This window comes from Anser brachyrhynchus (assembly GCF_964034855.1).
Source record: "Anser brachyrhynchus genome assembly, chromosome: 5".
Lineage (NCBI taxonomy): Eukaryota > Metazoa > Chordata > Aves > Anseriformes > Anatidae > Anser > Anser brachyrhynchus.
In genome coordinates this window covers 60,534,826-60,554,568 of record NC_137699.1, presented here as the reverse complement: position 1 = coordinate 60,554,568, position 19,743 = coordinate 60,534,826, and the positions used below count along the sequence as shown (strand labels likewise).

The following is a 19,743-nucleotide window of genomic DNA, read 5'->3' as shown; positions in this document are numbered from 1 at the left end:
ATTCTGGTATAGGACGCTTTTGCATGTTGGGAAGTGTTTTTTTCCCTCACCTAAGCTTGGATTTTGTGTGTGTTTTTGTTTTCTTTGTTTGTTTGTTTCTGATTTCTAATTGATTAGTCTGTTCCCCTTCCTTTAAGAACAGTATAGTCAACATAACGGATCAGATTCCAGTTGCATCGGTGCAACCACTCTGTACAGCAGTTCGTAAACATTCCTAGTAGGTCTTCAACGCTCTTTGCACATCTGTCTGTATAGAAATAACTGACAAAAATATTGCTGACTGCATAAATAGGACCCCTTAAAAGTACTTCGATCAACAGTCAACAGATTCTAAGGGTTTACCTTTTAGAAAATAATGCAAAGAGTTTTGCTTCAACTCAACAGTGAGTAATTGTTGTCACACGATGATCAAACATGGGGAGAGAAATGATCCCTGCCCTTAGGTGTTTGAAGGAAAGCAGCAGTTCCATTTTAACTGTACCCTCTAATTCTCTCTTACTTGCTGATACTTGCATCATAATGAAGTCACATTGAGGAATTGGTCCTGCCTGGAAAAAACAATGGTCTAATTGATATGAATAGCACTCGGATTTGAGCCAGGGTACAATGGAAAAATACATGCAGAGCAAAGCTGTCCCTTTGGTCGAGTAATTCAGCTTTTTCTATTGACAAAAGATTTTGAATTTTTAGAAATAATTTTCTGACTTAATGTTTACAGGTATGCTTTATAGTACACGCTTAGAGGGCTTATCTATTGAGAAAATGTAAGATAATGTTCCTGCCATACTTTAAGTTAGTCTCTTGCCTCTGAATCATGGTATGGTATTTTTATCAGCTGGAACGTGAACTGGCCAAGCTGGAAATGTTGAATAAAACATCAAGGAACGGATCTCCAAGGAGTAAGGATTTGGAAACTGAAAATTCAGTTCATGATACTGAAGATACAGAAAAGGCATGCCTTGAAAAGGCATTCATACAAAAGATAAGTGCCATGAAGGAAAGAATAACATTCTGGAACAGAAAACTGGATGAGTATGTTTACTGAATTGTGTAAGAACAGAAGTCTGATATTTTCAAACATTAATAATTGGGTATGACGGTGGTGGATGGTTAGGAAATTAACAACAGGACATGGAGCCTGTTTCCTACTTGTTTTGGATGATGTCCAAACTGAACATTGCAAATATTAAAGTGGCAATTCTTTTGTGGTCTCAGTTATTAGATTCAAGCCAGTTTCTAGTAGATAGCTGTTGCCATGATAGATGTTGCCATTCATGTTATTGGTGGTCTTAGTATACAGGGAAAGACAGGTTTGAGCAAAAACATCTGGGATGAGTAGTTATATGGGACTGGTGCTTGAAGAAGATTTCTGGGCCTTTAAACAAGAGAGAGATCCAGCAAAACGCCGCAGTTTGTTTTGTTTTTTCCCTTGTAATTCCAATGTGGTTTTAATGGCTGCAGCTTCTTGTCATTGTTGTTTTTGGCTTAGTACTTCATGAGTCAGATACACTTTGAAGTCAATTGCCAGCACGAGGCCTGCACACAGTCCCTCACAGTAGGGCATGTGAAGGATATTAGTGATACCACAGACCTGGTGGTGGACGCCAGCATGGGTCTGAAGCTCATTCTACAGAATTTTCATGAAGGAAGAATTGGTTCTCTTCTGAAGGGTAGAAAGCCATCCAGTCTATTTTGTGTTTCGCGGGACAGTTAAGGCATACCACGCATCTTTCAGTCTGCCTAGTTTTTGCTTTGGTTTGGTTTAAAAGACCAATAAAGACTGTTCCTATTGGCAGGGGTAATATAAAGAGTCTGTTGAATCATTTAGTTTTTACATTTGAGCAGAAGTAGTATCCTTTAAAAGCCTGTTCATAAAGAGAGGGAAAGACTGCTGATCATTTCAAGGATGGCAAAGTGATGGAGGAATGGGAGAACTTAAACATACTGTGAAATTTGTTGCCTTTACTTGCCGCTGATTTCTTCCAGTGCCTCACACTGAACCCAAGCTCAGCAATTTGTATTGATATCATGAATGCCAAATAGCAAACTGAGACCTTCTCTTACTCGGAGGTGATTCCTGTATGTTAAGGATTACAGCACAGTGTCGAGGGTGAAATTGATAAAGTTTGGTGTTATGATCAGTAAAGGACCTTGCTTCCACCGTTGTAATCTGTCATCTGTCACTTTTAGATTAAAAATAAAAAATGGTGGTTTGGGGGAAAAAAAGGAGGAAAAAAAACCACTAAATTAACTCCTCTCTTATTACGTTAATTTATGCATGTCCTTGATGCATTGTTCCAGGCAAAATTCTTCTAGTTTCTTTTTGCAGAATTGAAAGAGATTACCAACTGGAAATTAAGAAGAAGAAGAAGAGTTTTAACTTAGTAGTACAATTTTTGTTGATGGAATTGGAAACAGTGGGAAACATTCGCTTTGAAGAAGGCTTATCAAATAATCCCTGGTAAACTTTTTAAGATACTCCAAACTAGAGCAAGTTTCTTATGATTCCAAGTTAATCATTTTTAACAAAATAAGTGTATTACAAGGATCTGGACTGTTCTGAAGCTTCTGTGGTCTGCTTTGACACCATTTGCAGATAGCTGATGAGAGAGGAAGCTTGTCCTGAAGCCTTTGATTTAAAAAAAAAAAAAAAAAGAAAGGCACAAGAATAAGCAAGCTATTCAGTTGTTTTATAATGACAGTGATAGTGATCATTCCAAGTTCCTAGAGACCTTTACTTGTGAAGAAGCATTAGAAGTTGCTTACGTAATCTCTGTGTGAATAACCTTGATGCTCAGTTGAGGGGAGATTCAGATTTAGGTTGGCAGTATTTCAAGGGCTGTTTTCTGCTTGAGTACACCAAGCTTGTCCACCTCAGCTAAGCTTTCCTTTTGTGTTCAGGGATGTTTATTAGAGCTGCAGGTAGTCATGTGCATACTTTGAGGTTGTTTATAAATAGCATTCTGCTTAGTTTTCATGCTGCTTTCCAAAGCCAAGAATCTTCTTGTTTAGAAAATTAATAAATGTTTTTGCTTAAAAATTAATAAATTACTATTGTAGGGGTGAAAGCCAATCCCAAGCTTTTTGAATGAGTAATCTTAGCACAGAATCTTTCTGAGAAAGATAATAACTCTCACTGTTTGTATATCTTCTTTCTAAAAGAAAACTTTCCACTCATTGAAAAACTGTGGAACCTCCTGCATTTCTAGGTTGGAGTTCTTCCTAAGGTGTCTGACTATCACATAATCATTAAGGAATTTTACAGTACCAGATGGAAGCACAGGAGCTTATCATGTTACTAGAGAGACACAGAGAAAATGGCCACGTATTTATTAAGTGACCTGACTTCTGTACCACAGGACATAGGTGGAAGAAGAGAACACTGAGCTTCTGCCCCCAGGTTCCCAGCTAGCCAATGGACCATCTCTTCCTCCTCAAGTTTTATTCTAGAAACTGTTGCAGGTTCTTGCAAACCATGCTCACTTGATGCATGATTGCACTTAGTATGGCAGAACTACTCATTTGAGTAGTGAAGTAGGACTTAAACAAATTTTAAATACAACAGTGCAAATAGAGGAAAGGAACACAGTGAGTCGCAGATGACAAGGTATTGATGGTTGATGCTTAACTTTGAATACAGAGTTCAAATAAAGCTAGGTAAACTTCTATATCTCCATTTGAGAAAATAGTTGTAATGAAATGAAACGCACAAGAGGTATTGTTTGTGATTCTTCCTTTTGAATAGGAAACAGAATAAAATCATGTAGATTGCACTGAAAAATTCAGTGCAAAACCAGAACAAATTATTATTAACTTACTGTCTTCCTCTGTGCATTTCTGCACGCAGGTTTAGTTCCTGCTGCGAACTAATTCAGTCACGATTTTGTACCTGGGACTTCAGAGCATACGATATCATGGGAGTGAAAATAAACCGCATCTTTAGAGTGCACAATCAAATTCTGAGGCTGAAATTTGAAGAGAAGTTTCAAACATTTTTGGAAAAAGAAGTTTTCCATGTAGCAGAGTAAGTGCCTAAGTTTTAAGTGCTCTTTTGCTGTAGCATTGGCATGCGAACAAAATAAACCTTGTGATTTCAAAGAACAGAAAGATTTTGCAAAGCATCAAATAATTTAGGATTATTAAGAATTTTGAGCCACTTTTGCACAAGTAAAGGTGACTCAAAGTTTGCCACAGTCCCTGTGTTTGGTATTTCTCTGACTGGCTCTTGGTCTTCAAAGGTCCGTAGCTTGACAGAAAATACCAGATAGGAGAATTACAATGACTTACAGACTTACAATGTTAGCATCTGGGTCTCACCTCATCTGTTCCTAATAAGGTTGTGAAAACAGAGTAAACGTTGTTATGAATGGCCAGATTCCTGAAAGCTGAAAGCAGCAGTAAATGAACAATGCAAAAGCAAACAAAACAAAGCCCACCTGGATGTATATGCATCTGTATTTCATTTGTATCACAGGAGAGCATATACACGTCAAGATGGTCACGAGGTTGATTTATATCCTTGCAGATTAGCCCTTTTTTTTTTCTGCAGAAGTATTAATTTTGAAATTTGTGTCATTGTGTCCTTTTATTTCACTGCCTTCCAAGAATTAAACTGAGCCATGGTGCAGCTGTGGGTTTTATTGTAAGCACTGGTAATTATCTGCCCAAAGCTGCTTGTGGAACCATGTCTCCAGTGGAGCACAGCATCTCCACAGTCTTAAGACACCTGGTTGCCCACTTGTAGCTATTAGACAGAGCTCCTGCTTGCATCCATTTCTTTCTTTGCAATACCAAGGAGTTTGATGATTGGATGTGTGACTTATTTATGTAAGTTATGATTTTTAGTACAGTTAATACAGTGCTTTTAATATTTTTATGTGCATTTACTATGTTTATGTGTGTGAAAGCTTATTTTACGTTATATATACATGTATGTGTGATTTCTATGTGCGAATAAATAAAACAGGTTAAATATAAAATCCATGGCCTTCAAAAGAGCGTGAGAAAGGCAGGACATACTTCCTAGTTCTGTAGGTCCTGGGAGACAGAAGCTGCCTTTTACAGAAGCGTAACCATGACAAACATTCAGAGGAGGGCAGAGATGATCTTGTGAATTGTACTACTAATTTTCTTCCTGTAAGTCTGTAACTTAAAGTTATTTACCCCCATAGCTGAAACACCACTATTAAGCTTCTGGTTCATTCCAACACAACAAGAAATAGATTTGTTCATCCCTTGATGTCCTTCTCCTAAAGTTGGAAACACGAAATGACCCTTACTCAAATTATTTAAACTAGTAATCAATATCAGATTTTATTACCCCGTTCCTGTGATTTATTTTTTTTCTGGCCATGGGAAAGTCAGATTGGCACAGCCAATGGTTTTGGGAGTTCTTTTCATATTACCTAGAGAGAACAAAGCTTTTCAGGTAGCTCCTCGATGCATTCTATAAAACGTTGGTAGGATATCCTCCTGTATGGCTGAAGAACTATCTCATTGTGTTAGCTTCTAGAGTGGATTAGCCAGATTAGATCTGTTCATATGTATTACAGCCTGTTCTTGTTGATCCCAAACAATTTATACATCTTCCCTAAGATGCAATTATACAGGGATTAGGCCACTGTTCTTAAATTGAAACCTCATGGTCTGATGCTTGTTTTGGCAGATAAGTCCTGCAGGAATTAATCAAATACTCACACTAACCTGCTGACACTCAAACTGCAGAGTCGTAAGCCACCAGAAATTGCATTCTTTAGGGAAAAAAAAAAAAAAATTGGGAGGAAAAGAGCAGTTACCAATAGCTATGTAGGGTTTGTATGGCTTTCCAGATCTGCTGTCAACAAAGATTGTGTTATCCTCTTTCATCTTGAGTTATTGCTCTCTTCCTGCTAGGGATCTTCAGCAAATTTAAGACTTGTTCTTCCAGAGGTGTTGTTGTTTAACCCTGGCAGGCCACTAAGTACCACACAGCCACTCACTCACTTTCCCCAAGTGGAATGGGAGAGAGAATTGGCAAGGTAAGTGTGAGAACTCCTGGCTTGAGATAAGGACAGTTTATCAGGTAAAACAAAAGCCACATATACAAACAAAGCAAGAAATTAATTTGTTACTTCCCATCAGCAGGCAGGAGTTCAGCCAGTTCCAGGAAAGCAGGGCTCATCATGTGTAACAGTTCCTTGGGAAGACAAACAGCATCACTCTGTGAACATCCTGCCCTTCCTCCTTCTTTACCCCAGCGGTTGTTGCTGAGCACAGTGCCACTTGGCATGGGGCATCCCTCTGGCCAGCCTAGGACAGCTCCTGGTTGCGTCCGTTCCCAGCTCCTGGTGCACCCCAGCTCCCTTGCTGGAAAAAGAGCACAAGGAGCAGAAAGGAGCAGCACAAGGAGCTCTGTGTGAGCATTGCTCTGCAACAACTAAAACATTTGTGTGTTATCCATGGTGTTTTCGTCAAAAAACTGAAATACAGCATCATCTGAACCTCTACAGAGAAAACTCTATCCCAGACAAAACTGTGATGAGCTAAATAGATTTATTTTTTTTTTTTAGTATAATAAAGGGAATGGAGACTGCTTTAACAAATTATATAGAGTTGGGAAAGAAAAATTTCTCTTGTGATCTTGTGATTACTGTGAATGTGAATATTATAGAATCAGCATTAATTATAGTCTGTTATTCTTAGTAAATATTGTGCGCATGTATAAACTTTATCTGGTTAGAATAGCTATTCTTGCCTTTTGCCTGCTTTTGCACTACCATAATGAAAACCTGAAGTCTTTCCCTCTGTCTTTTCTTCTTAAGAAACTACAAAGAGAAGACGGAGTATCTCTTTTATGTATTTAATCCTAAATTGCCAGTTAAGGAAAAGCAGCTGCTGCAAATACTGGAGGATGGTTTCCAGGATCTGGAAGTGCATACGGTATGCTGCGTTGGAGACAGAAGAATGCTATTGCTTAGGAAAGGACAGCAAAGAGAACAGGCAGAAAAGTGCTGCTCTATCTTTCTCTCTTCTTTCTTCGATTTTTCTATTCATGCATCCTTTGGTTCTTCCTCTGTTCTTATCGTATTTCTCCATTTTACTTCTGCTTCATTCTTCACGTCTTTTTGCCGTGTGTGGCAAAGCCATGATTAGTGCTTTCCAGTTTTTCTTTGTCATCTTTCTGTCCCTTCCTTATCAATTCTCTTTTTGCTGCAGATCATCCCTTCTCACTCACCACTTCTCATCGATTTCCCCCCCACACCCTCAATATCAATAGAGTTTGATGGGACTCATGCAGGACTACTTTGGAAGTCTCCACAGTATCAGATGCAGCACCTGTTTGCTGCCTGTGGAACACATTAGTTCAATGGTTTGTTCAGTCAATTTGCACTGTAATTTTCATTTCTGTTTTTTTGAAGCGAATACTATTTTCCTATTATTTTGTTCTTCCTATTAGTATTATCAGAAAGCATATCATGGATTTTCAGTTCTTTAAGTCTCAGTTGTAGCAATACAGCATCCTGGGTTGGGATTTGCAAGCATTGTCTTAAATTTAAATCACTGCTTCTTTTGTCCTTAAATATACTGGGATTAAGACTAGGATTATTTCTGGAATCTCCAGATACCTGACGCTAAATATTTGTCCCTGCTGGCATGGATCCTGGTTGTCAGCCCAGTCATAACCTTAGAAACTGTCAGTCCTGTCCCAGTGACCCCTTTAATCTCCAGACTGAAAAATAGTCAGACAGATGGAATACATTATTTCATGATGAGTAAGAAATTATGAACAGAAGAAGCATTTTCACAGACTCACAGAATGGTTGAGGTTGGAAGGGACCTCTGGAGGTCATCTTGTCCAATCCACTTGTTCAAGCGCAGTCACCTAGAGCAGGCTGTCCAGAATGATGTCCAAAGAGCTTTTGAATATATCCAATGATGCGCATATTTCAGATAAGGAAGTTTTCCATCTGATTTATGAAGGAAAAGAATAGAGAGTAGGAAAATGAATTCATGGCAACTCATCTCTCTTCCCCATTGCTCTCATTTTCTTCTTGCCAACCGTTTGCACACCTGCCTTTCTCGTTTCACTCTGAGAAAAGATCGGATTTGGGGACAAGATTATGTCTTCAAATACAGTATCTATTTTCCTGTTTTGCTTTATTATTGTTTATATCATGCTAGTTTATAGAGGCCCTACTAAGATTCCTTCCTGTGGTATTACATGTTTTGTAAGCCTACAGAAGGTTGGGCCCTGTCCCCAACAATCTGATCTCATCTGTTTCTCTCATACTGTTAAAATAACGCCACAAATCATCTTTTTACTCTTTATTCTTCACTTTTCCTGCCTGTCATCCCTTATTGTAATTCACGTGTATATTTGCATGCTTAAATTTGTTTGCATTTTTAAGGGATGCTTTTAGTGAAAGATACTGGGGCCTTGCTTTAATCTTTGCAGCAGCCTGAGAGAAATGAAGCTGTTCCTCTCTGTAACAGTCTAAGCATATGTGAATGTCCCAGAATAGAGTTTCTGAAACAACAAGCCAAGGCTGAAGGCAAAAACAAGAGAGATCCTGAGGAGTCATTCAGGCATGGTAATTCAAAGTTGAAACAATATTGTAAAACTGATGATATATGGCTTGTCTAATCACTGCATTTTGTGCTACAGGTCAAAGGACATTTTGTAAATACTGTAGGTGGCCATGAGTTGCCATATGTAACTTGAAAGGAGCTCTGAAACTTTGCCGAAATCTGTTCCAGTGGCATTTTTGTGTATTAGGAAGCTCCACAAAGACCTTGGGCTGCTGGGAGTAATTCCCAGACAGGAGTTTGAAGCCTCTATGGGAAATGTCCTCATCTGAGATATAATTAGATATGTCTGATCTTTTTCAAAATCTAACATCTCTAAAAAGAGCAGAGTAAAGAAAGGCACAAATACATTAGGTTAATTTGCGTCCAGGACTGGGCACTGAAATGAAAAATACCAGCCTTCTCTTTTTAGTCTGGTTTCCTAGAAAAAAGGCTTAGGCAGTCATGCTGTGTGATGCTGTCATTTTAGTAGCTTAGGAATAATCAAGTTTCAGCCAAATTTGAAAAAAAAAAAAACTTAGAAGTCTCAAAGATAATTATTTACAAATTTTGTAGAAATGTGGCTTAACCTAAGTTAGGTCACCTCCCCTCCTTCTCCCAGCCCTGCTCCCCGCTAAAGAGGCATTTCTCAGCTCTTCTAGGGTTCCTTCAGTGTTAGCCAACAGGACAGTCAGCGTGGACTTCTCACACATCTTTCAGCATATATGTAGCGTGGAACTATCCACAGCATATACTACCTTTTGCTTGGCCTTGGTGTCCTAGAGAGCCTGGAAAAGACGGGTTTACTGTAGTATGGAAGAAAGACATTGGAGGTCACAAATCCAAATGTTAGTTGGTCTCATGGCTTTAAATATTAGCTAGTTACAAACTTTGGATATCACTGTATTTTTTTTTTTTGCCAAAGAATATTTGTTTTCATGAAAAACATAAATATTAATAAAGATTCAGTGTTTATTTTACATATATATGTATTACATACATATTAGACCATTCATCATCCAGACCAAGATGTAGCTTGCTTATAATAACAATAAGCATCATTTTTTTATTATTCTGTCCCCATCCCCAAGCCAGAATTAGAAGCATTAAGTGTCTTTTCTCTCTACACTTAGGGATAGTGATAATTGCAAAAGTTTTCCTTGGCCGCAGTGCTCCAGTTCGTGCAGCAAGTCCCATCTGTCAAATCAACTACCCAGAAGTTAGTTCAGTATTCAGGCCATGGAAATTCCTAGGAAGTGATGCATCTACTTCTAGTAATGGTATGTATTTGTAGGCACTTGTTAGCATAAAGTTAAGGTTAAAGTAACACTTGTATTCCAAACACGTCATTCACTTTGGGTTGTGTCAAGAGGTTTCATTCCTGAGAACTCAGTCTCTGCTGAAATGCATGTTTTCAAAGGCAATAACAAATAAGATGATCTTTCTGTGAACTAAATGAGAACAAATATTTATTCAAAGGGTGGAAGTGAGCTGTGCCATGCTGCTTTTAGCCGTCAGTCCACGCTAAGTGCAGCTTAGTTCATGGAGGTTCATATGCACACTTCACGCAGGGGGATTGAGTAAGTGTTGCAAAGGGTCATACCTACATACCACAAAAGAAAGCTTCACCCTTAAAATCCACAGCCCTTATTTTTAAGCAAAGTAAAAACAGTTGCTGCTGATAAATGCTATGTTACAAGTATCGAGATTAAATCTGCGTATTGTGTGTCCTCTTAGTGATAAATTCTGCTTTATGCTATTTTTTGCAAGAGAACACCAAGTGGGAATTGACTAATAATTTTACCTGTTCTCTCTGGTATGTCCTCCAAACTTGCAGATGCTTACAGGAAGCAACGTCTGTTTCTTTATAAAGGAATTGGGATTGTTCTGATTTCTTAGGAGGAAGTGAAAGCTAATTTGGAAGGTGATCATACCACAGTATGATGGAGTAGTTTAGGACAGTGCAGGAATGAAAGCAATGCAGGAGAGCTGTTGGTGATCTCAGAAGCTAAGCTAGTCTTTCACAGACTGTGACCTTTGTACTGGAATCTGACAGTTATGTATTCTACATGGGGGTTTAGATAACCAATTTAAACTCCTTTATTAGCCTGTGTGAATGTGTATGGCAAAGCACGTCTAATGGCAGAAAGGAATAAATCTGAAGGGTCTTCATGGAAGGAGGTGTCTTTGACTTACTAGCATTCTGAAATGAATACCAAGCTTAGCTTAAAAGCAATAATGTATTTGTTCTGTTTCCTCCACTTCAGAACTGTGGGCTTCCCTGGAACAGAAAAGTTGTGACTGCAGCGGCTGGCAGTGCGAGTGGTTTGTATTTGACCATGAGCTGGTCCTGCCAGAATACATTGCTGAGTTTGAGTATATTACACTGGTATGAACTTCTTTTTCCTACTGTGATAGTAGAGGGCAAGTCTTAGATTTCACAGCTCAAGACTTTAAAAAAAAAAAAAAAAAAAAAAAAAAAGCAAGTAGGTAAAATAAAGTCCTGTTCTACTCACAGGACCTGTTGAGTTTAGGTTTAAGGTTGGTTCTCTTCTTTCTAATCTATCAGATACAGATAAAACTTCTGTGGAAATCAGTGAGAAACTTTCTACTCATAGTGAAAGTTGGGGGAAGTTTTTATTTTGTAGTTGTAAAAGTTTGTATAGCAAAAAAAGATTGTATAGCAAAGAGAGCAAAGATCCTCTAAGTTTCAACAGATAAAGGAAACGCAGATGAAAACTATGTCCTCTCTCAGTAAGAATTCCTTTCTTCGAGGTACCAGGCAAGGTAAAAGTGATAGTATTGACTGTGCAAAAGATTTTGTTTTCATTGAGTCTTTAGGGAGCAAATGATTTTTAGTTGTTTAATTTAAATTGTGAGATATGAAACTTTGGGAAAAAAAAAAAAAAGGAAATATATTTTAATCTCAGCTGGTTTCCTGAACAAGCTTTCTTTGTAAGAATTGCTTCTGTTCCTTTTTGTAAGCCATATAATGCTCCTCTTTCACTCATCTAGCTTCATAACTTGCTGCCAAGGTGAAAGGTGAAAAGGGCCATTTCAGACTCTAAGCTGCTCTGGGGAAAGAAAGGAAAAGTGTGTAATTCACTGATGTCTACCTGGCCTGTGGTCCAGTTGTAGACTGCTCCGTGGTAATTCTTAGGCTTAAGGAATTTCAGTGTACAGTTTTACTTTTAACTCTAGCCAGAGTTATGCGTGACGTACGATAAGCTATAAAAGGAAAAACATCATGCAGTGCTTTGATTAGGAGGCAATTAAAACCCAATTTGTAGCAGGTCTGTGTTACAGAAATATGATTTCCTAACTTAATTGCCATTAATTTCCTAATCAAACTTCTCTTTTTATGCTGAGTGTTAGATTTATTATTTAAGTAGAAATTAGAAGGTTTACGAACTTTTGGTGTCTCTTATTTTATATAGGTCAAAGACAAATCTCTGTTTTCCACACGCAACGTAATTGTGGAAGAGAGAAAGAGAAGCACAGAAATACTTATTCTGTCTCATGATTTGCAACATGATGATGAAGTTTTGAACATGGAACCAACAGTAAAAGTGAGGCCTAAGATTGCTTACTTAGATGAAAAAACAATATTTTCAGTGGCTAAGGTCAATATCTACGGTCAGGTACAGGTGAGGTATTGCTGTCAAATTTACAGAAGAAATGTATTATGTAATTGTTACTTTATTTTTCAGGTTGGCCCATGACCTAAACCAAAGACAGTATGTTCATTTTTAATTTTCTGTTTGGGTTTGTTTCTGATGTTGCTTACATTTACTTGAAATCAGTAGAACTTGTGTTCCTCTGCCTGTCAGTTATTACTGATGAGAATAACAGTTGCTTTTCCTGTTGTGTAAGGGACAAATAATTTCAATGAAAAACAGGTTAAGAAGAATGGATCTGAGAATAGGATATGACCTATTATCCTTTCCATCAAATTTTATGGAATATGTGACTGTATGCCATTATACCGATTGTTCTTGAAAAGATTTTGGGAGTGGGGGGTGGGTCAGATTTGACATCAAAAGAATGTAACCCGTGGAGAAAACACATTTTTTTAAAAAAGCTGCAGATTTTAGCTTAAGAAGTGCATGTTGTTATAGTAGCTGCACAGAAAAACACTTCTTCAGATGGGAATTCGTATGCATAATTCTGACATTGCATTCACATGCATAACTATTGTGTGGAATCTTCAGTAGCCCCATTTTCTGACGAAGTAGCCCTGCTAAATATCTGATACTTTAAATTATGAAATAGTTTCTGAACTGTCACATTTTTAACTTCAGTTTGTGAGCTGATCCTGCTGGTTATGTTTTTGATCCCATTTTTATATTATCTTCAAATAAACTTTTTATTTTCTAAAACTTATTTAGAGACAAGAAAAAGGAGCGTAACAATTCTGTTCTTGTTTTATCAAAATGCCATCCTTACAGTGATCTGTTTGCAGAGAAATACTAGCAATTCTCCCTCACTTGGCCTTTTTCTAAGGGTCTCTTCCCTGTGTCTGCTTGGCCCCATTCTTCCCATCCTGTTTTCTAAGAATTGAAAAGCTACCAGTTCCTTAGCAGCATCTCCATTAAACAGAGAACTTATTAGAACTTATTGTTTCCTTCTGCTGTGAACTGATTGACTGTCTGACTCTCCATCTTACCCAGGCCATTTTTATTTTGGGAAGAAGTTATAAAATAAATAAGTTATAAATAAATAAGTCTTCAAATAAGCGAAAAAAGAGTAATCGTAGCCTTTAGTTGTGTTTTCATTGTTTTGTGCTGCATTCACCTTTCGCATTCACCTTTTGTACTCTTTTTATGGTTTGCCAGTAGGATACTGTTTATATTTGCATTCCATCGGTTGAAGCTTTTTCACTTTTAAGGCAGCAGTGGAGTATTACAGAATTTGTCTGCATGTCTAGTAAAATCACAATTTCTGATGTACTTTTGACCTAGGTTTTGAATTTGCACGGGAACAGCCTGAGTCAGCTGCAGAACATCTCTAGACTTAAAACACTTCGAAAGCTTATCATCAGCTTTAATGAATTTACTTCCTTAAATGATGTTTATGACTTGGTGAGAAATCAAGCTTTTTTTCTTCTTTAAAAGAAACATTTACTCACATAAATATTCTTGCATCATGGAGTGGGTTACAGGACAGAACTGGGCCTGGAGGTGCACTGAGGAACAAAACAGAGGGCTGAACTAGAATCATGAATGCTGTGGTAATATTAGCAGTCAGCAGTTTTGGTGCCTGTTAATGTTGTCTGCAGTTTGAATCACAATATTACAGTGGTATCACTTTATCACCCATCTGTCCTTTGTAGTTGTCATTTCATTTTAACAAATAGTGATATTTGGGGTGAATGGGATACTAGAATTCTCCACCTGGCTTAGCATTGGCCTACTTGATGATTTGGGTCACGCTGCTTTTCTCCCCATTCCTTCCAAATATGTGGAATGAAATAAGTGTAAAAATATCAAAGCAGAGGTGAATAATAGGAATAAAAAGTTGAACTACATGGACTTGGAGCAGGATGGTAAAGAAGTAATTCATCTTCAGCCTGAGAATGCTACATGGTACATGGCTGATAAGTCCTAGCCAGGACCACTGGGCTTTTCTATATTACCACTGGGGATTCAGGGATCCAGCTCCTCAGTTGTCTTTAGGCCACTTAGGAGGCTCTTGATATGAGCTCTAGATATGGTCTTCCCCTTTCAACAACTTCCTGGCGGGCAGTCAAGTAGACATTGCATGCCAAAGTGCTCTGCCAGGTAACGGCTCCTCTGTTGTCTTTACTGGGACATGGCTGGAGCACGCTAGATCTCCCTCAACAGAGACACTAATGAGTGAGGAAAGTCCTAGGCATTGGATTTGATAAAGTCTGTTGAAAGATTAAACATGTCTGATTACTTTAGCTGAAGTTTATCTTGCTACAGTTTTGGCCACACTTTTCAAACCTTTGTTGTTTTGCAGCCCAACCTGGAGTATTTTGATGCAAGCCATAACCATGTGATTACTCTTGAGGGCATAAGAGGCTTAACCAAACTGCAGTGCTTCAACTTGAGCTGGAATCAGCTGAAAAAATCCTGGGAAGTTATAAACATTTTAAATGAACACACTCCCAATTTACTAAGTCTTGACATCACACACAACCCATGGTATAAGGTACATAGTGCTTGAAGTTCCTGGGAAACTGTTCTAACCAGGACCACAGTTAGGTCATAAAGGTTTAAAGTCTGGACCTGCACCTTAATAATTCTAAGGTCTCATGTGTAAGAAGCCTTATGATCATGTTACGGCATCTTTGTTCTCAAAAGGACTTCATTCTGTAGTCACAGCCTAAACAAGTGGTAGTGAATAAGCTGTGTGGCACTTCTATTCAGAGATGTCTCTGAGGCATAATTTCTTTCTTTTCAATTTCCAATAAGAATTTTATTGGTAGCCTGTGCCAGATGTCAAGAATCAAGCCACGGCTTTAATTTTTGCTGGCTCAGCTGCACTGAATAAGGGATGGGAGCAGAGATCTTTCCTAGCATTGGGGCTGATTACATACAGTTTGTCTCTCTTTTACTGCATGCATCTCTCAGCAGCAGCACAGATGTGTTGGCTGGAGCTTCACAGAGAGAGCCAATACTCAGCCCTTTTACTGACTCTCATACATTGATATTGCCCAAATAGCTTCTGGAACAAATGTTTCTCTCTGTTCTTTATTCCTTTTGAATCAGTACATTTAGACATCAGTTCAGAGCAAAGAAGAAAATCCTTATTACCTTTCAGAGGATGCATGCTACCATCTAGCTCATGAAAGATTGCATTTGGGTTACTTGACTGTCAAAACATATCTTTATGCCATCCACAAAAACATTATTATTCAGCATGTGAGAAATGTGTATTTCATTTATTTTATATTAAACTAGTGGGCAGGCTAACCTATTCCCTATGTATAGGGTAGGTTTGTGGTGATGTCTTGAGGTTTCAGTGACACCTCTAAATCCTTTAAACATCTTTCACATGTCCTATGAAGCTTTTGGCTTTTGCAATATTTCTAGATCGTAAATGAAACTCACAGATTATAAAATAAACACTAGTACAGCTCATATATTAGTGAGCTTTGTAGGATTAGTAACCTTCTGAGTTAGATCATGTGACTGTAGAGCAATTTGTTACCATCAGTGTCACATAAAATCAGAATAATCAAAATTGGCCCAAAGGTACATTGCCTTATGTGTTTTTGGCAAACTACATAAGCAGGGATGACACAGTGGCTCTGTTGGAGATCACTACCAAGCTCTAACTCTTGACATCCGTGAGCTGACAGTATGCTAAACAGAAAGGAAATAGAAGTCTCTGGTATGTACTGTCACTTTTTTTATTTTTTTAAATAATTGACAGTTTATTTCTCTCTTCAAGCCAGTCTCTTTGCGGCTGAGTGTCATTGGTCAATTAAAAGCTCTCACTAACCTAAATGGCGTCATGATTACTAACGAAGAAGCTGCAGAGGCATTACGCTATATTGCAGGATCAAAGATAACCCAGGTTTGATATCTGTTTTCTTGTAGCTTACAATGGATGCTATGGAAAAGGAAAGCTTTATGAATATATTTTTTTATGTCATTCTATGCAGTTTTTTGTTTGGTTGGTTTTTAAAGACAACTTGGCACTCTGATTTTTTCTGAAGGCAGTCGTTTTGTCTTTGCTTCTAGCAGTAGGCCGGAAATTATTCAGTAAATACATATCTTACAAAGATCTTTGGTACTAAAAATTGTATTCTGGCATGATGTTGGAATCCGTGTTTAGGATCTGCTGAATTCAGAATGCAAGACAGTTACTATGTTTGCCAAATAGAAACAATAGAGGGAAAAATAACAGGCTAAAAGAATAGTACTGTATGCTTTTTTTAAAATATCTTGTGCCAAATCCCTTGTTTGAAGGTCTTTTCAATGGGTAAATTTTTAGAGTATTTTACAAGCATATAAGAAACAATTCTTTGCAACCCCTGAACACAAACTTGTTTTATTAGAACTTTGGACTATATACTCTCCTGAATCTTAGGCTGAGCCTAAGCTAACACCCTTCATGAGCTGTCTAGGTTGGAACTAAATATCATGCTGACACAACATTTATATGATCAGGGCACAGTCACAATGAAACTGTCTGCTCAGTCAATGCTGAGTAAGATCGTGACTTCCTGCAAAGAAAAGGACAAATATCTTCCCAGAAAACAGACTAGAGGTAAAACAGAATGTTTAATACAGTCTACCTTCTCTGTTTTATGTACTGAAAACTCTTTAAATATATATATATATGTGAAGGTTCTATAGGAATCTTGCAAACTATTAGGCTTAATAAACCTATGATTTATTATAGAATCTATTTATCTGCTGATACATCACCTTTCCCGGTCAACAATAGCAGAATTTTTATGCTTTTTGCTATATGCTAAGATGTGAACTATGTATCATAGAATCATAGAATGGCTTGGGCTGGAAGGGGTCTTAAAGATCATCTAATTCCAACCTTCCAGCCATAGGCAGGGACACCACCCCCTAGATCAGGTTGGCCAAGGCCCCATCCAGCCTGGCCTTGATCACCACCAGGGATAGGACATCCACAGCTTCTCTTGGCAACCTGTTCCAGTGCCTCTCTACCCTTACAATGAAGAATTTCCTCCTAGATTCTAGTCTAAATCTATCCTCATTTAGTTTAAGACCATACCCCCCTTGTCCTATTGTTATCTCTCTGAGTAAAGAGACCTTCTCCATCTTTTTTATAAGACCCTCCATAAGTATTGAAAGGTCACAATGAGGTCTTCCCAGAGTCTTCTCTTCAACAGGCTGAACATCCCCAGCTCTCTCAGCCTTTCTTCATAGGAAAGATGCTCCAATATAGTTAATCTTGTTATATTATCTACTTAATACAGTATTTTCTTCTTTCTTTTCCCCCCAGGCATCGCTGTTGGAATGTTCTAGGACTGATGAAGAGAGACCTCCTATTCTCAGTGTATTTTCTTGTGCTACAATTCTGTCTCAAATCAGCAAAAACAGAGTGGATTCACAGATGCATCATAACAACTGGTATTCAATGGTAAGGCTGAGGCTGTTTAATATATTTATGTCAAAGTTTAGATTAATCTATATAAAAGCTTTCTTTTGTCATGTTAGTTTAAAGGTTTTATGCTGTTTATATATATGTTACTGAAAACTTGCAAGTCTAACCAATAGTTATCTTTTCTCCAGTAGCCATTTCCAGATGCCTCACAGGAAGCTCCAGATACCCTGAAGAGGGCATTTAATTTACTGTTTTTGCAATGCAACTTTCTTTTTAGCGTTAATAGATTTTTAAGACCAAGGAAAACCAAAAAGATCCCATAGACTGACTTTCATAGAATCATAGAATATCCGAGTTAGAAGGGACCCACAGGGATCACTGAGTCCATTTTAAGTAACAGTAAATCTACCAGGTCTCTCTTATCTCTCTATCATTTCTAACTTGTTTTTGAAACAAATTTAGCTACTCTCAAATTTCACTCACTCATTGGTCTCTTTCCAATGTTCTAAAGGACTAGAACCAGATGTTCTAAAGGACTAGGAATCTTTCAGTTATTTCGCCCAAATCATCCCACTTTTTACTTCTTAAGATCCATCCTCTAACCAGTTTTTCTCTATTAAACAAGAGATAAGTTTGCTTTTGGATATCATTATTTTTTATTACATTCTCAGAAAGTAGCTATTACACTTTTTAATACACTTAAAATATCATTAAAAACAATTCAATATTAGTTTTTGTTTCCTGTGAACTGTCCTGTAATCCAGTAATAAAGCCATTAACTTTTGATTGTTTACTCTGTGGCATGTAAGCCTTTCTATGGTACCTAAGGATTACATCAAGCTAACTGAATTATTCTGGTCATCCTATTTATCCTTAATACTAGTATAACTTCAATTTGTTCATAAACCTTTAGAACTTCCCAAGTTATTCTATGATTGTAATTAAATGAATTGATGAGTGGCTCAGGGTTCATAAATGTCCTCAAATGAAAAATGTCTTTTAAAAACATTAACGTGAGTAGTTCCAGGTTTGGGTTCTTTTTAGTAGCTGACAAAGTATTTCCTTATCCATGTAAATTATGAGCATCTCATCCTGATTCTCCCCAAAGGCAGAGAAAAACATGCGCTGAAACTATCCTTCTCTTATGTATTCTGATTGACTATTTTACAATCCTTAGATAGGATCAAGCCTGTAGCATTGCTTGAATTTCATTAGGTTCTGATTATGATCTCTCTGATTATATTGGCAGTCAAATTTTTATTGATGTTCTTAGCTTTCATTATCAGCAATCTGTTTCTCACAACTATTTTATTCTCATGGCTGTCATTTTTCCTATTTTTCATTTGTTTCCGCTCTACTGGAAACGAAGAGCCAAAGCCTGATCCAGTAGGGCTCATGAACATTTGCTTTTGTCTATAAACGTTAAAGGATGAAGATTTTTTTTTTTTTAACTCTAAGTGAAAAAGTGTGTAGTGATGAAGTGGTTATTGTTTAAACTTCTGCATATTTAAGCCTCTCATAACTAGCCTTCACATATTTAGTTAGATTTTTGTGTCACTCATTTTGTTCAACATCTTTTGGCATATGAAAGTTGCCCTTTCTACAACAATAAGGGTATATAAAGCACACGCTTATAAGATGTACTTGCATAGTTTTGTGGTGGTGGTGTTTTTTTGTTTTTGTTTTTTTCCAAAGAACTATCTCTAAAGGCAAGACAAAGTCCTTAATCTACGTGCTTCATTTAAGAATTCGAGGAATCCCAAATGTTCTATAAGTATTTCAAATGAAAGTGACAATGAAGCTTTATGAACATCGAGCAAGTTTTTAAAGAGCAAGGACACTGGTGGCAAGGATGATGAGGGAACCTGACTGATTTGGGCAATTGTAGTCAACTCCTTTGCATTATCTCCCTGATTAGTAGAGGTTGGCTCTAAGAATTTTTCATTAGAAAATTCAGTAGCTATGCTTAGCTTATTTATTCTGCCAATTTTGAATCCAATCTGTTTCTGATGTCACAAAAGCACAATATTTAAACATGTTGAAGTATGAGTTCTTTTCGTAAATTGTATAAACCTAAAATCCCTACTGCATATAATAACACAGCTTTCTAATACTAACCCTTGAAATATAGTCCACACTAAA

General features: G+C 37.5%; 1 protein-coding gene across 9 annotated transcripts in view; it reads left to right on the top strand.

The window, feature by feature from the left end:
* The window catches only part of LRRC9 (leucine rich repeat containing 9), a 53,904-nt gene that overhangs the window by 9,404 nt on the left and 24,757 nt on the right, over positions 1–19,743 (top strand). For 8 of the 9 annotated variants that reach the window (XM_080595671.1, XM_080595674.1, XM_080595669.1 and 5 more), the window contains exons 9-20: positions 836–1,032; positions 2,330–2,461; positions 3,848–4,024; positions 6,801–6,918; positions 8,435–8,570; positions 9,678–9,824; positions 10,812–10,933; positions 11,982–12,191; positions 13,506–13,625; positions 14,527–14,718; positions 15,964–16,089; positions 17,500–17,637. In XM_080595671.1, the coding sequence (XP_080451797.1) occupies positions 836–1,032; positions 2,330–2,461; positions 3,848–4,024; positions 6,801–6,918; positions 8,435–8,570; positions 9,678–9,824; positions 10,812–10,933; positions 11,982–12,191; positions 13,506–13,625; positions 14,527–14,718; positions 15,964–16,089; positions 17,500–17,637 (1,815 nt within the window). The remainder of the gene's footprint in view (positions 1–835; positions 1,033–2,329; positions 2,462–3,847; positions 4,025–6,800; positions 6,919–8,434; positions 8,571–9,677; positions 9,825–10,811; positions 10,934–11,981; positions 12,192–13,505; positions 13,626–14,526; positions 14,719–15,963; positions 16,090–17,499; positions 17,638–19,743) is intronic. The other variant, XM_080595673.1, reaches the window with a different exon arrangement.